The sequence below is a fragment of the Chionomys nivalis genome, chromosome 8 (genome assembly GCF_950005125.1).
Source record: "Chionomys nivalis chromosome 8, mChiNiv1.1, whole genome shotgun sequence".
In the NCBI taxonomy this organism is placed as follows: Eukaryota; Metazoa; Chordata; class Mammalia; order Rodentia; family Cricetidae; genus Chionomys; species Chionomys nivalis.
This window is the reverse complement of record NC_080093.1, coordinates 93,634,670-93,650,739: the sequence shown is the minus strand read 5'-3', so window position 1 is coordinate 93,650,739 and position 16,070 is coordinate 93,634,670. Positions and strand designations below refer to the sequence as shown.

At 40.0% G+C, this 16,070-nt stretch overlaps 1 protein-coding gene across 1 annotated transcript; it reads right to left on the bottom strand.

Annotated features, from left to right (window-relative positions):
• Positions 1–481: 481 nt before the first annotated feature.
• LOC130880637 (olfactory receptor 52P1-like) lies at positions 482–1,432 on the bottom strand. The gene has a single exon (XM_057779768.1). It carries the CDS (start codon positions 1,430–1,432, stop codon positions 482–484), a length of 951 nt encoding a protein of 316 aa, XP_057635751.1.
• Between the last annotated feature and the right edge of the window lie 14,638 nt (positions 1,433–16,070).

The window sequence follows — 16,070 nt, the reverse complement described above, 5'->3', positions numbered from 1 at the left end:
GAGACAGAGACACACATTGGAGCACCGGACTGAAATCTCAAGGTCCAAATCAGAAGCAGAAGGAGAGAGAGCACGAGCAAGGAACTCAGGACCGCGAGGGGTGCACCCACACACTGAGACAATGGGGATGTTCTATCGGGAACTCACCAAGGCCAGCTGGACTGGGTCTGAAAAAGCATGGGATAAAACCGGACTTGCTGAACATAGAGGACAATGAGGACTACTGAGAACTCAAGAACAATGGCAATGGGTTTTTGATCCTACTGCACATACTGGCTTTGTGGGAGCCTAGGCAGTTTGGATACTAACTTTACTAGACCGGGATGGAGGTGGGTAGTCCTTGGACTTCCCACAGGACAGGGAACCCTGATTGCACTTAGGGCTGATGAGGGAGGGGGACTAGATTGGGGGAGGGTGAGGGAAATGGGAGGTAGTGCTGGGGAGGAGGCAGAAATCTTTAATAAATAAATAAATAAATGTTTTAGTATTCAGAAATTTTCTTTTTTAGGAGGAGAAGACCCACTACTCGGTCACGAATTTCTTTGGTCTTAACACCATACACCAAGGGATTGACTGTGGGGGGCACTAGTAAGTACAGGATTGCAAAAATTATATGGACACTTGGAGGCACATTCTTGCCAAAACGATGAGTCAGAAAGCTGAACAACGCAGGTGTGTAGAAAGCAAGAATGGTGCAAACATGGGCCGCACAGGTGCCCAAGGCTTTCGAGCGAGCTCTCTGGGAAGAGAGTCGGAATACTGCTTGGAGAATTTTTATATAGGATGTGCCTATGAGCCCGAGGTCAAATACTGCCACTGAAAGGGCCACTAGAATTCCATATATTCTGTTCACATAGGTGTTAGCACTGGCCACCTTCACCACAGCCATGTGCTCACAATAGGCATGGTGGATGACATATTTGGTATAGTACAGCAGCCTTTTAATGAAAACAGGACATGGCATAATCATAAGTGTAGCTCGGCTGAGGCCAACTAGGCCGATTTTAATCACCATGGGTGTTGTCAGGGTTGATGCGTAAGACAGTGGGAGGCAAATGGCCACAAAGCGATCAAAAGCCATGGCCACTAGGATAGCAGACTCCATGATGCAAAGTGTGTGAATGAAAAACATTTGTGTTAGACAGGCATCAAAGTTGATCCAGTGTGCACCAAACCAGAAGATGGCAAGCATCTGCAGAGCTGCAGAGCAGGTAAGACACATGTCGTTCATTGCCAGCATGAAAAGGAAGAAATACATAGGCTGGTGGAGACTTGGCTCTAACTTGACAGTGGTGATGATTATGCTGTTCCCCAGCAAGGTCAGGACAAACAGGAGACAGATAGGAATGCCAATCCAGCAGTGAAAGCTTTCCAACCCAGGAATACCAACCAGGAAGAAAGATGCAATGTGATGTGTAGTGTTGCCGTTCATGTTAAACCTAGGGATGCTGCATGTTAATAATACTGTTTGCCAGCTAGCAGGCAAACTTCCTGTAGGTAGGCTGATCTAACATCCCCATTCCATCGATCAGACCCTGTAAACTACAAACCCCACTTCACCCCCAAACTTTTTTATCCTCTGCGACTTCAGAAGAACTCTGAAACACAGGCTGAAATACACAGAGAGGACCAAGAGGTGAGAGACCACCCACCCAGGGGGCCACCCCACTCTCTAGGTCATCCATATTGGGGCAAAACCCCAGGACCCTTCCCCTCCTGCCTCAATTCGCTAGGCAGTCAGTAGGCAAGCTTCCTGCATGTAGGCTGCTCCAACGACCCCACCGCATTGATTGGACCCTATAAGTTATAAGTACCACTCCATCCCCAAACCCCTTCTCTCCACACCTCCCCAAGACCTCAGAGTAACTCTGAAACACAGGCTGCAACAATACAGAGGGGTAAAAGAGATAGACTGCTCTAACACACCCACCCCATCGATAAGATCCTATAAACTACAAATCCCACACTTCCTCCAAATTCTTATATCCCCCAACACCTCAGAGAGACTCGGAAGCATAGGCTGCAACTACACAGAGAGGACCAAGAAAATGAACCAAGAAAGAAGGCCAAGAGAGACGTTAGTGGCTCCAAGACATAGGCAGAGAAAGTACAGAGCAGACAAAGAATAGTTCCCAAAGACACCGACAGCCAAGAGGGAAAAACACTACTGACACTAATTGGAGGAAGAGATGGGAAGGCGCAAAAGCAAGAATTCATTCTACATAAACAAGATGGTTACACTAGAAACCAGTGGTCATACAACAAGAATACTTGATCATCCTAACCCAGAAGAAGCTGAAGAAAACAATTTTAAATGTTACTTTATGAAGATGATGGAGACCCTTAAAAAAGAAATGAAAATTAACCTTATTAGAAATGGAGGAAAAGACAACAAAAAATTGGAAGAAAACAATAAATCTCTCAAAGAAACCTAGGAAAACCAAGAAAAAACAATCAAACAGGTGAAGCAAACAGTTCAAACACTTCAAGACATGAACACAGAAATAGAGGCAAAAGGAAACAAAAATTGAGGGAATTTTAGATTGGAAAATCTGGGTAAATAAATGAGAACTACAGAAGCAACCATAACCCACAGAATAAAAGAGACAGAAGAGAAAATATGAGGTGTTGAAGATACTATAGATGAAAAAGATTCATTGATGAAAGAAAACTTTAAGTCTAACAAATTTTTAACACAAAATATCCAGGAAATCTGGGACACCATGAAAAGACCAAAGCTAAGAATAATAGGGATAGAAGAAGGAGAAGAACTTTAGCTAAAAGACACAAATAATAAATTCAACAAAATCATAGAATAAAACTTTCCCAACACCCCCCCAAAAAAAGGATATTCCTATGAAGGTACAAGAAGCATACAGAACACCAAATAGACTGGAACAAAAAAAAAGTCCCCTCACCATATAATAATTAAAATGAAAAACATACAGTATAAAGAGAGAATATTAGGAGTTGCAAAGGAAAAAGATCAAGTAACATATGAAGGCAGACCTATCAGAATTACACCCGACATCTCAATGGAAACCATGAAAGCCAGAAGATTTGGGGCAGATGTGCTACAAATACTAAGAGACCACGGACACAAGACCAGACTGCTATATCCAACAAAGCTTTCAATCACCATCGATGAGAAAACGAGATATTCCATGACAAAACCAGATTTAAACAATACCTATCCACAAATCCAGCCCTACAGAAAGTTCTAGAAGGAAAACTCCAGCACAAGGAAACCAACTGCACCTACGGACACACAGGCAACAGATAACCTCACACCAGCAAACCCCAAAGAAGGAAAACACGTAAATGCTACCACCAAAATATGACAGGAATTAATAACCACTGATCTTAATATCTCTTTATATCAATGGAGCCAATTCACCTATAAAAAGACACAGGCTGGGGCTGGAGAGATGGCTCAGCGGTTAAGAGCACTGCCTGCTCTTCGAAAGGTCCTGAGTTCAATTCCCAGCAACCACATGGTGGCTCACAACCATCTGTAATGAGGTCTAGTGCCCTCTTCTGGCCTGCAGGCATGCAGACAGAGCAATGTATACATAATAAATAAATAAATAATTAAAAAAAAAGACACAGGCTAAGAGAATGAATAGAAAAGCAGAATCCATCTTTCTGCGGTATACAAGAAACTCACCTCAACCTCAAAGACAGATATTACCTCAGAGTAAAGGGTTGGGAAAAGATTTTCCAATCAGATGGACCTAAGAAACAAGTGGATGTATCTATCCTAATATCTAACAAAATAAACTTCAACCTAAAATCAATCAGAAGAGATGGAAAAGGACACTTTATATTCATCAGAGGAACAATCAGTGAAGATGAAATCTCAATCCTGAACATCTATGAGCCAAATCCAAGAGCACCCACTTATGTAAAAGAAACATTATTAAGTTTAAATCACATATCAAACCACACATATTAATAGTAGGAGATTTCAACACCCCACTCTCCACAATGGACAGGTCAACCAGACATTAACAGAGGTATACGAGAACTAACAGGTGCCATGACTCAAATGAACCTAACAGATATCTATAGAACATTGCATCCAAACATAAAAGAATATACCTTCTTCTCAGCACCTCATTGAACCTTCCCTAAAACGAACTACATACTCAGTAGCAAAGCAAATCTCAACAGATACAAAATTAAATTGAAATAACCCAATAACTGTAAATTGAAATAATCCAATAACTGAATGTTATTGGATCAGCATGGTTTAAAATTAGAGTTTAACAACAACCCTAATTGCAGAAAGCCTAAAAACTCATGGAAATTTAACAGTGCTCAGATGAACCATCCCTGGGTCAAGGAAGAAATAAATAAATAACTTAAAGACTTCCTAGAATTCCACAAAAATAAGGGCACAAAGTACCCAAACCTGTGGGACACTATGAAAGCAGTATTAAGAGAAAAGTTCATAGCACTAAATGCTTACATAAAGAAAGTGGAGAAATCGCACACGAGCACAGCCGAAAGCTCTAGAACAAAAAGAAGCAGACTCACCCAGGATGAGTAAAGAACATGAAATAATGAAACTGAGGGCTGAAATCAATAAACTAGAAATAAAGAATCAATTAAACAAAGAGCTGGTTCTTTGAGAAAATCAACAAGACTAACAAACCCTTATCCAAACTAATCAAAAGGCAGAAAAAAAGAAATTCAAATTAAGGAAAACCAAAATGAAATGGGTACGAAACAACAGACATGGAGGAAATCCAGTGAATCATTAGGTCATCCTGCAAAAACTGTACTCCACAAAATTGGAAAATGTAAAATAAATAAATAATTTTCTGGATAGGTACCACATACAAAAATTAAATCAAGACCAGGTGAACAATTTAAGTAGGCCTATAACCTTCAAAAGTCTCCCGACAACAAGAACAACACACACACAAAAAAAAAGCCCAGAAGAGCTAATACTTATACTCCTCAAATTGTTCCATATAATAAAAACAGAAGGAACATTGCCAAACTCTTTTTTTAAGGCTACAGTTTCCCTGATACTGAAACCACACAATGACTCAACCAAGAAAGAGAATTACAGACCAATATCACTCATGAACATAGATACAAAAATATGCAATAAAATACCGGCAAACAGAATCCAAGAACACATCAAGAAAAAAATCATCCACCATGATCAAGACGGCTTCATCCCAGAGAAGCACGGATAGTTCAACATATGAAAATCTATCAATGTAGTCCAACATATAAATAAACAGAAAGAAAAAAAATATGATCATCTTAGTAGATGCTGAAAAAATCATTTGACAAAATCCAACACCCCTTCATGATAAAGGACTTGCAGAGATCAGAGATACAGGGAGCATATCTAAACATAGTAAAAGCAATATACAAAAAGCTGAAAGCCAACATGAAATTAAATGGAGAGAAACTCAAAGTAATCCCACTAAAATCAGGAACATGACAGAGCTGTTCATTTTCTCTATATCTATTCAACATAGTTCTTGAAGTTCTGGCTAGAGCAGTAAGACAACAAAAGGGGATCAAGGATGCAAATTGGAAAGGAAGAAGTCAAACTTTCACTATTTGCAGATTATCATTGTATACATAGCTGACTCCAGAAGTATACATAGATAACTCCAGAAGCTCTACCAGGGAAATCCTACAGCTAATAAATACCTTCTGTAATGTAGCAGGATACAAGATCAACTTTAAAAAATCAGTAGCTCTCCTATACACAAATGATAAAGAAGCTGAGAAGGAAATCAGAGAAACATCACCTTTCACAATAGTCACAACATAAAATATCTTGAGGTAGCACTAACCAAGGAATTGAGAAAATAGACAAGATCTCCAGACAGAATTGGGTGGGGGGGGAGAAAGGAGGGCAGAAGAGAAGGAGGAGAGGAGAAGGAGAGGAAAAGGAAAACTTGAGGGAGCACCATAGTCAAGATGGAGGAAGGACAGAGATGGAGAGCAAGGAAAAAGATATTGTGATTGAGGAAGCCATTATGGGCTTAGCAAGAAACCTGACACTAGAAAAATTCCCAGGAGTCCAAGGATGACCCCAACTAGGACCCTGAGCAATAGAGGAGAAGGTGCCCAAACTTGCCGTGCCCTATAGTCAGATGACTATCTTAAATATCACCATGGAACCTTCACCAAGCAACTGATGAAGACAGAGGCAGAGACCCACAATGGAGCACTGGGTTTAGCTTCCAAAGTCCAGATGAAGAGTAGTGGGAGGAATGAGAATATGAGCAAAGAGGTCAAGACTATGATGGGGACACCCACTGAAACAGTTTATCTGAGCAAATGGGAGCTCACCAACTCCAGCCAGGCAGGGAAGGAAGAAGCATAGGTCCAAACAGGACCCTCTGAATGTGGATGGCAGTTGTATGGCTAGGGAAAATTGAGGGGCCACTGGCAGTGGCACCAGGATTTATGCCTACTCTTTGTACTGGCTTTCTGAGAACCCATTCTCTTTGGATAAATATGTTACTCAGGCTAGATATAGTAGGGAGGGCCTTGGACCTTCCCCAAAGCAATGTGCCTTACCCTCTCTGAGGAGTGGATGGGAGTCAGGAAGAAAGGTAGAGAGAATGGGAGAGGGGAGAGAGTGGGAACTGGAATTGGTATGTAAAATAAAACAGATAATTTTCCATTTAAGAAAAAAGAAATAAAATGAAAAGTTAAGGGGCAAGGCTTTGTTCAGCTGAAAAATAATAACACAGTAACCAAAAGTGCCCCACCCACTGAAAATAGGATAGTTAGGTGAATTTTAAGTGCCTTACTGGTCATCTAGAATCTCTCTGGAAAACCTACCTTGAAGGTATGATTCATCTCCCAGCCTCTGTAAATCCTCAGGAATATTTTCTCAACCTTTAGTGGAGGCATAGGATCTGCATTTTCAAAGGAAAGTATATTTACTTAGCTTTTTTTAGCTAAGTATATTTACTTAGCTTCTGATCTTAACGTGTGATTAAATTCTACGACAAATATTTCAATTGTTGTTAATAGAATAACCATAAATATACACAAAAGCTCCAGCCATCAGCAGACATTTCAAGAAATCACTTATCATAGGATACTGTTTTTCTTAGGCAGCCTAGCTAGGTTGTTGGAATTCAAAAATCTAATAAGAATAAAGCGCACCCAATCACAGAAATTGACTGATTCATAATCCATCAACGGTGAATTTATATGTATTTCGGGTTGTCAAAAGTGAACGGTATATAGATTTAAATATCTTTTCCTTCAGTTTCCACTGTCAGAGCTGGGCAATGCTTCTTTCCTGAGCAGAGGAGACTGGTATTCGGCAAGAAACAGAAGAAAAATTAGATTGGTTATTTCAAAGTTGTTTTTCTTAGAAGGTAGAGCCAGGAAGACAAATCGATAAAGAAATTTCATACTAGTTAGCATTAGGTCACCACAGGCTGCCTTCTTATAATGACTAATGCCAATTGCAAGAGTCTTATCTGTGAATTTTGAGCATATTTAACTACTTAGTTTTTTTAAAGCACTTTCTGCATCTAGTTTATTCCACGTAGTGTACACACATGTGCCACAACACAAATGTGGATGTCAGAAGCCAACTGTTAGCAGTCATTTCTCCCTGTGTAGCTACCAGGAATTGAACGTTGGCCACCCCGGTTAGGATGCGGCGCCTCTCCCCACTGAGCCATGTAACCAGCACTTATTTCTAGAAGTTATCCTCCTAGTTTTTCATTCATTTTGGTGACTTGGAAGTTTATCATGATCGACAGACAGTGATTTTCTGTCACGGTTCAGACACAAGAACATAATTTCAAACAGTGGCCTGCAAACATTTTTACATAACAGTATTGACTCCATATTAAGATCTCCTGATGGGCAAGGTACCATAACAATATAAAGTGAAGAAGCATTTATTATTGTGCAGTAAGGTAGTCTCAAAGTATTATTTATAAGTATGTTAGTTGGTAATAAGAATAAACAGTTTCCTTGCTGAGCCACAGGCTCTTCCTCCAGCTGTATCATTCACCTCTTCTAGTAACCATGGGAATCAAAGACAGCATTCTGCTGCTTTTAGCAACAGGATCACCTATTTAGGACCCTTCTCCTGACTATATTCTGAAGTTTCTAACATAGCTGACTGTCGTTTTAGAGTCTAGTTTCCACCTATCAACTCAAATGATGGAATATTAATTAAAACTCTTCATGACACATCTTTTCAAATATCCCCAATGGGAATTCTTCATGTCTGGATGTCCAGTAATAACTTCATGCAGAAACAAAACAACATGGTCTGTGCATTCTGGGCTTAATCATTTGCTGCTCAGGGCCAACATAAATTATTTTCTAAGGTATTTTCGTGAGGAATTAAAAAATTGTCAGGGACTTATCAAACATATTAAAAAAATAAAAAATACTTTTTCATCATAATAGGGAAACTTTCAGTTTTTAAAATTACCACACAGCAGATGAAGCTTAGAGTAATACGTAAAGATAAGGAATTAAAGCAAGATACATATTTTGAGCTCTCATATTATAATAAGATTTATTGTGGTTTTAATACACAATTTCTATGTGTCAACCCTCATTTGACATAGTCCTCTGGGAGACCTGTTAAGCCATGGTCAACTCTCCTATCTCTGGGAGAATCAAACAAGCACAGGGCTAACAGAAGCTCTCAGAACATGATAAGCAAGTACACTTTGCTAAAGTATAAACAAGCAAACATATTCTTGTCAAATCTGTCATTACAATAAAGCAAATTTTCTTTCTAATAATGTTACCTGAATGCGGACAATCTATTTTCTTAAGTTATTCTACAAATATATGTTCTTTTACCGACCCCAGATGTGATTTGCTCATACCATCCCTTCTCCTCCTAGGAGAGCCATCTCTGTTTCCCAGGGTTACTTCGAATGGAATCTGGAAATGGTCATTTACTGTGGGAAGGGCTTTCTTCTTCTATTTGATTAACTAAAAGTGATTTTATAACACATCAGTTATCTGCAGCTGTGTAGCACGCACACACTTTACACGTAACTGAAAGTGGTTTTCTAATATGCTAGTTATCTACAGCTGATTAGTGTGTGCACGCATGCATACACGCACACTCACACATACACACACACACACATTTGTTTTAAGCAGTAACTGTTTACTTGAAACTGGGTCTCACTAACAGCCAGAGAAGCCACCAGTCTCACTGACTTAGATTCTAGATCATCAGTCTTCTGCCTCAGCCTCCCAAATGTTTGGAGTATGTATGTGCACAAGCATACCTGGCTTAAACAATAATGTTGAGTAGAATTGAAACAAGAGGCAGGTTCAAAACCAAAAACACAGTGCCTCTTCACTTATAAACACTCAGTAAACAGCTCTAGCAGCAATTGTTATCAATAAGAATATTTTAAAAACCTATTTTTTAATTAACATTTTTTATTTATTTTTAACATCAGCACCCAATAGGGAGTTGCAGAGACTGCCCTCACCTCTAGATTTCTGCTAACATAGTTACTCAACTAGCTCACTTTCTTCTATGATCTTTGTTTTATTGAAAAAAGTTTTTTTCATACAATATATTCTGATCACAGTTTCTCCTCCCCCAACTCTTCCCAGATCCTTCCCACTTACCCATTCACCCAAATCCACACCCTTTCTTTATTTCTCTCTTTCACTAGAATATAAACTATTTTTATAGAAAATACAAAAGAACTACTTTCAAACAACGTTCTCAGTGCGCAGATTTTGTTTGTTTCTCAGTCATTGAAACAAATTCCTTACCTGGATCTCTTCCTTTAGAGAAGGAGACATGATTAAAAGACAAAAAACATATTTCTATTCTAATATATAAATATAAAATTATAAATATATTATATATAGTATATAAATATAAAAACAATATCCCTTTTCATCTAATATATGCTTTATCTTAATGTATTATAACAACACACATAAAGATAACCCTAACTGAATTTATAAAGTGTCACCTCTGTGCCATCACATTTTCTTCAGTGGCAGCACCATCTACTCAGAAGGACACTTATCTCTGGATTTACTTGGTGGCAGAATTCCCTCGGCAGCTGCTAAGTCTTACCTTTTGATTTCTGTCTGTTGTCAGTCTTATTCCTGAGACTTGTGCACTAAAAGGATTTCCAGAAGTCCAACAAAGTCAATAAATTCTCAGGGAAATTCTGCACCCTCTACAGTCCAATAATAACTCATGGATATCTTATCTTGTACCTAATGTTTCTTCTTTATAAGTGGCCCATTTGTTCACAGTTACTGTCCAACAACCATTTATTCCAACCAACTTCTTGTAATATATTCTTTCCAAATCATTCCTATCCTAAGTTACTTGACTGAATAATCTTGTAACAAATTAACATGGTCCTTCTTTGAATAACACAGTATTAAGTATATTCAAGTTCCCTACCCAAAGTAATAAACTATGTACTGCCACTTGTGTGTGTACCGTTATTCCTTTCCCATTTGGCTATTCTTCACCTTGAATACTGCTTTAATGTCTATGATGCAGGTGATATGAAGAAATAGCTGTTTTATCATTCAGTGTGGACTTTGCGTCAAGTGAGAGGCTTCGGTTACTTTGTAATATAGTAGTCCAATTCCCAAGAGGCCCCTCAGATTTGGAGAGCTGGTGGTCCCTTAGAGACAGAAGATCCAAGGAAAACAGAACTGGGATGGGGAAAACACAGAACAGTACAATGTCCCTCTGCACTGCCATGATAATTCTGAGAATTCCACAAAGCTTGTAGGTTATTAGTGAACATTGTTCCGCAAAACTGAATTTACACTTTTGTGCCTGTTTCCCCAGGAAGAGGACTGAGTTTCCTCTTGGGCTTTGGCTGCTTCTTTCAGTTCTATCCACTCAATGTCTGAAAAGATGACTCAATAACTAAGAGCACTTGCTGTTCTTGCAATGGACCTGGCTTCAGTTCATAGCACTCACATGGAGGCTCACAACCATCTGTCACTCCAGTCTTCTTTGGACCCCAGGTATGCATGCAGTATGCCAACTTATATGCAGGCAGAATCATCATGCACATAATAAAGAAAAAGAACTTTTACTAAATGATGAATACACTTAAAGCTATGCTATATTAAAATAGAAATATATTTTAAAGTTTAAACTGAATGTCTAGTGACTTGGTACACTATCATATGATTTTAAGGCACTTTTCTCACGTATGACTTTGTATCTCTTTCACTTGTTTTAGTGCCCCATATGATATTATTGAAATATAAATTTTTAAGGATGAATTGAACACGAAAATTAATAAATAAAATCCACTCATTTTAATTCCTATATGATCACACTTTGGCAGCTGCAAATTGGAAAGCACATTGGCCTATTCAACTTCATATCTCTTATATTAGTACAGAGAGAGCATGTTTTGGAAACATTGCATAACAAATTCTATTTACAGTTTATTTCAATTCTTATGTTACCTAATCAGCTAATGAAGGACAGAGATGATGATACTGAGTTAAGTGGAATAGAAAGCCCTTGTAGACAGAAGGTACAAATATCAAATACAAAAACAAAACCTGTAGTTTTGTGCTTGGAATGAACATGTTGATGACTATTAAAGTTTTCAAATGATCAAGAAATATTACATATGTAGTGAGTGTGGCTGTATGTTTCGGACTCTTTGTGGATGCCCTCCAGAGATGCTCTTTCTCTGACATGGCCAGTGATCAAAGAAAGGAAGACCTGGGACAGAATCAAACAGAGGCAGTGGTGATGTCCTCTAGACATCACTATATTAACTTTATAATCTCCCCAGAACTCTAATATGGAGGCTGTTTGTGTCCTTCTTATCTTAGAGATCATAAATTTAAAAGATTGTCCATGGTGTCGTGTCACTGAGATGCCAAGGTGTCAATCAAACAGTAGTCTGAAAAAGTCTGTAATGGCTCTTTGGGCACATAACACCATCCAGCTCAGTCTGTCTGGCGCTGGGGGCAAATCCTCAGGGCAAGTAGGCAGGCGAGACCTCCTTTGTCTCACTGGCCCGCCTGCACCAACCAAGGTAGGCGCTTTGTTTATGAACTACCCAACCTGCATGGAGATCTGATCTCGGCACCAGGAGAGAAAGCAGTGCGGCGCTTTGTTTATGAACTACCCAACCTGCACGGAGATCTGATCTCGGCACCAGGAGAGACAGCAGTGCGGTGAGTTTGTGACCAGCTGAGGCGGAAGCAGCCCTGGACAGGGAACTCTGAAGTTCCTCATCCCCCCTCCCTATACTCCCCGGGCTCCCTGCAGGGGCTCTACCCCCCCATACTGCCTCTCTCTTCTTGTCCCACCCAGCTTGCATCCAGAACCCTTCTTCCTTCTGTCCCCTTTCCTCTTTGGGCACATAACACCATCCAGCTCAGTCTGTCTGGCGCTGGGGGCAAATCCTCAGGGCAAGTAGGCAGGCGAGACCTCCTTTGCTTCACTGGCCCACCTGCACCAACCAAGGTAGGCGCTTTGTTTACGAACTACCCAACCTGCATGGAGATCTGATCTCGGCACCAGGAGAGACAGCAGTGCGGTGAGTTTGTGACTGGACAGGGAACTCTGAAGTTCCTCATCCCCCTCCCTATACTCCCCGGGCTCCCTGCAGGGGCTCTACCCCCCCATACTGCCTCTCTCTTCTTGTCCCACCCAGCTTGCATCCAGAACCCTTCTTCCTTCTGTCCCCTTTCCTCTTTGGGCACATAACACCATCCAGCTCAGTCTGTCTGGCGCTGGGGGCAAATCCTCAGGGCAAGCAGGCAGGCGAGACCTCCTTTGCTTCACTGGCCCGCCTGCACCAACCAAGGTAGGCGCTTTGTTTACGAACTACCCAACCTGCATGGAGATCTGATCTCAGCACCAGGAGAGATAGCAGTGCGGTGAGTTTGTGACCAGCGGCAGTGGAAGCAGCCCTGGAAAGGGAACTCTGAAGTTCCTCATCCCCCTCGCTATACTCCCTGGGCTCCCTGCAGGGGCTCTACCCCCCCATACTGCCTCTCTCTTCTTGTCCCACCCAGCTTGCATCCAGAACCCTTCTTCCTTCTGCCCCCTTTCCTCTTTGGGCACATAACACCATCCAGCTCAGTCTGTCTGGCGCTGGGGGCAAATCCTCAGGGCAAGTAGGCAGGCGAGACTTCCTTTGTTTCACTGGCCTGCCTGCAACAAGCAAGGAGAGACATCACTAGAACACCAGGAGAGCTAGCACTGCAGAGAGCCATCACTGGGAAGGTACATCAGTAGGCAAGGAGACCTGATCCGGTAAAAGAACATCCAGAGGGGAGCATTCGGAGAAAGAAATGGGCAGGCGCCAATGCAAGAATTCACCTAACAATCTGAAAAACTATATGAAACCACCAGAACCCAGCGACCTCCCAACAGGTGGACATGAACACCTTAATCATGAAGAGGTAGATAAAATTGACTTTATGAAAGTGATTGACGCCCTTAAACAACATGTAAAAAATGCCCTTATAGAAATGGATGAGAAGTATAACAGAAAGTTTGAAGAATTGAGTAAATCAGTGAATGATACCCTAGGAAACCAAGGAAAAACAATCAAACAGATAATGGAAACAGTTCAAGACTTAAAAACTGAAATGGAGGCAAAGAAGAAAACAAACAGAAGGCCAGCTGGACAGGGAAAATCTAGGTAAACGAATAGAGACTACAGAAGCAAGCATAACCAACAGAATACAAGAGATAGAAGAAAGAATCTCAGATTCGGAAGATACCATAGAGAAAATAAACACGCTGATCAAAGAAAACAGCAAGGCCAACAAATTCTCATCACAAAACATTCAGGAAATATGGGACACAATAAAAAGACCAAACCTAAGAATAATAGGAATAGAAGAAGGAGAAGAAGCGCAGCTCAACTGTCCAGAAAATATATTTAATAAAATTATAGAAGAAAACTTTCCCAACCTAAAGAAAGATATACCTATGAAGGTTCAAGAAGCATACAGAACACCGAATAGGCTGGATCAAAAAAAACCATCCTCTCGCCATATAATAATCAAAACACAAAGCATACAGAATAAAGAAAGAATACTAAGAGCAGCAAAGGAAAAAGGCCAAGTTACTTATAAAGGTAAACCTATCAGACTTACACCTGACTTCTCTATGGAAACCATGAAAGCCAGAAGGTCCTGGATAGATGTACTGCAGAAACTAAGAGACCATGGATGCAAGCCCAGACTACTATACCCAGCCAAGCTTTCGTTCACTATAAATGGAGAAAACAAAATTTTCCAGGATAAAAACAAATTTAAACAATACGTAGCCACAAATCCAGCCTTACAGAAAGTAATAGAAGGAAAATCACTAACCAAGGAGTCCAACAATGACCAAAATATCTCATACAACTAGAGACCCTTCACAAGCGCAACACAAAGAAGGGGAACACACAAAATTTACAACTTAAAAAATGACCGGAGTTAACAACCACTGGTCATTAATATCACTTAATGTCAATGGACTCAACTCTCCTATAAAAAGGCACAGACTAAGAGATTGGATACGAAAACAGGATCCAACATTCTGCTGTTTACAAGAAACACACCTCAACCACAAAGACAGGCACTTACTCAGAGTAAAGGGTTGGGATAAGGCTTATCAAGTAAATGGACCTAAGAAACAAGCAGGGGTGGCCATACTAATTTCTAACAAAGTTGACTTCAAACTTAAATCAATCAGGAGAGATGGAGAGGGACATTTTCTACTCATAACAGGAACAATTCATCAGGATGAAGTCTCAATCCTGAATATCTATGCCCCTAATATAAAAGCACCCACGTACGTAAAAGAAACATTGTTAAAACTCAAGGCAGCCATCAAACAGCACACATTAATAGTAGGAGACTTTAATACTCCTCTCTCACCAATGGACAGGTCAAGTAGACAGAAACCTAACAGAGAAATAAGAGAATTAATGGAGGTAATGAATCAAATGGACTTAACAGACATCTATAGAATATTCCACCCAAATAGGAAAGAATATACCTTCTTCTCTGCAGCTCATGGAACCTTCTCAAAAATCGACCACATACTCGGTAACAAAGCAAACATCCACAGTTACAAAAAAATATTAATCTTATTATCTTATCAGATCACCATGGATTAAAGCTAGAATTCAGCAACAATGCTACCCCCAGAAAGCCTACAAACTCATGGAAACTGAATAGTCAACTACTGAACCATACCTGGATTAAGGAAGAAATAAAGAAAGAAATTAAACTCTTCCTTGAAGACAATTAAAATAAAGAAACAACATACTCAAACCTATGGGACACTATGAAAGCAGTTCTGAGAGGAAAGTTCATAGCACTAACTGCCCACTTAAAGAAAACAGAGAAAGCACACATTGGAGACTTAACAGCCCACCTGAAAGCTCTAGAAAAAAAAGAAGCAGACTCACCTAGAAGGAGTAGAAGACTGGAAATAATCAAACTGAGGGCTGAAATCAACAAAATAGAAACACAGAAAACAACTGAAAGAATCAATGAATCAAAAAGCTGGTTCCTGGAGAAAATCAACAAGATTGATAAACCCCTATCCAAACTAATCAAACGGCAGAGAGAGAATTTGCAAATTAATAAGATCAGAAATGAAAAGGGAGACATAACCACAGACACAGAGGAAATTCAGAGAATCATTAGATCTTACTACAAAAGCCTGTATGCCACAAAACTGGAAAATGTAAAAGAAATGGACGCTTTTTTAGATAAATACCATTGACCAAAGTTAAACCAGGACCAGGTGAACAACCTAAATAGACCTGTTAGTCGTGAAGAATTAGAAGCTGTTATCAAAAACCTCCCTTCCAAAAAAAGTCCAGGACCAGATGGTTTCAATGCGGAATTCTACCAGAACTTCCAAGAAGACCTAATACCTATTCTCCTTAATGTATTTCACAATATAGAAACATAAGAGTCATTGCCAAATTCCTTTTATGAAGCTACAGTAACTCTGATACCAAAACCACACAAAGACCCAACCAAGAAAGAGAATTACAGGCCAATCTCACTCATGAACATCGACGCAAAAATCCTCAACA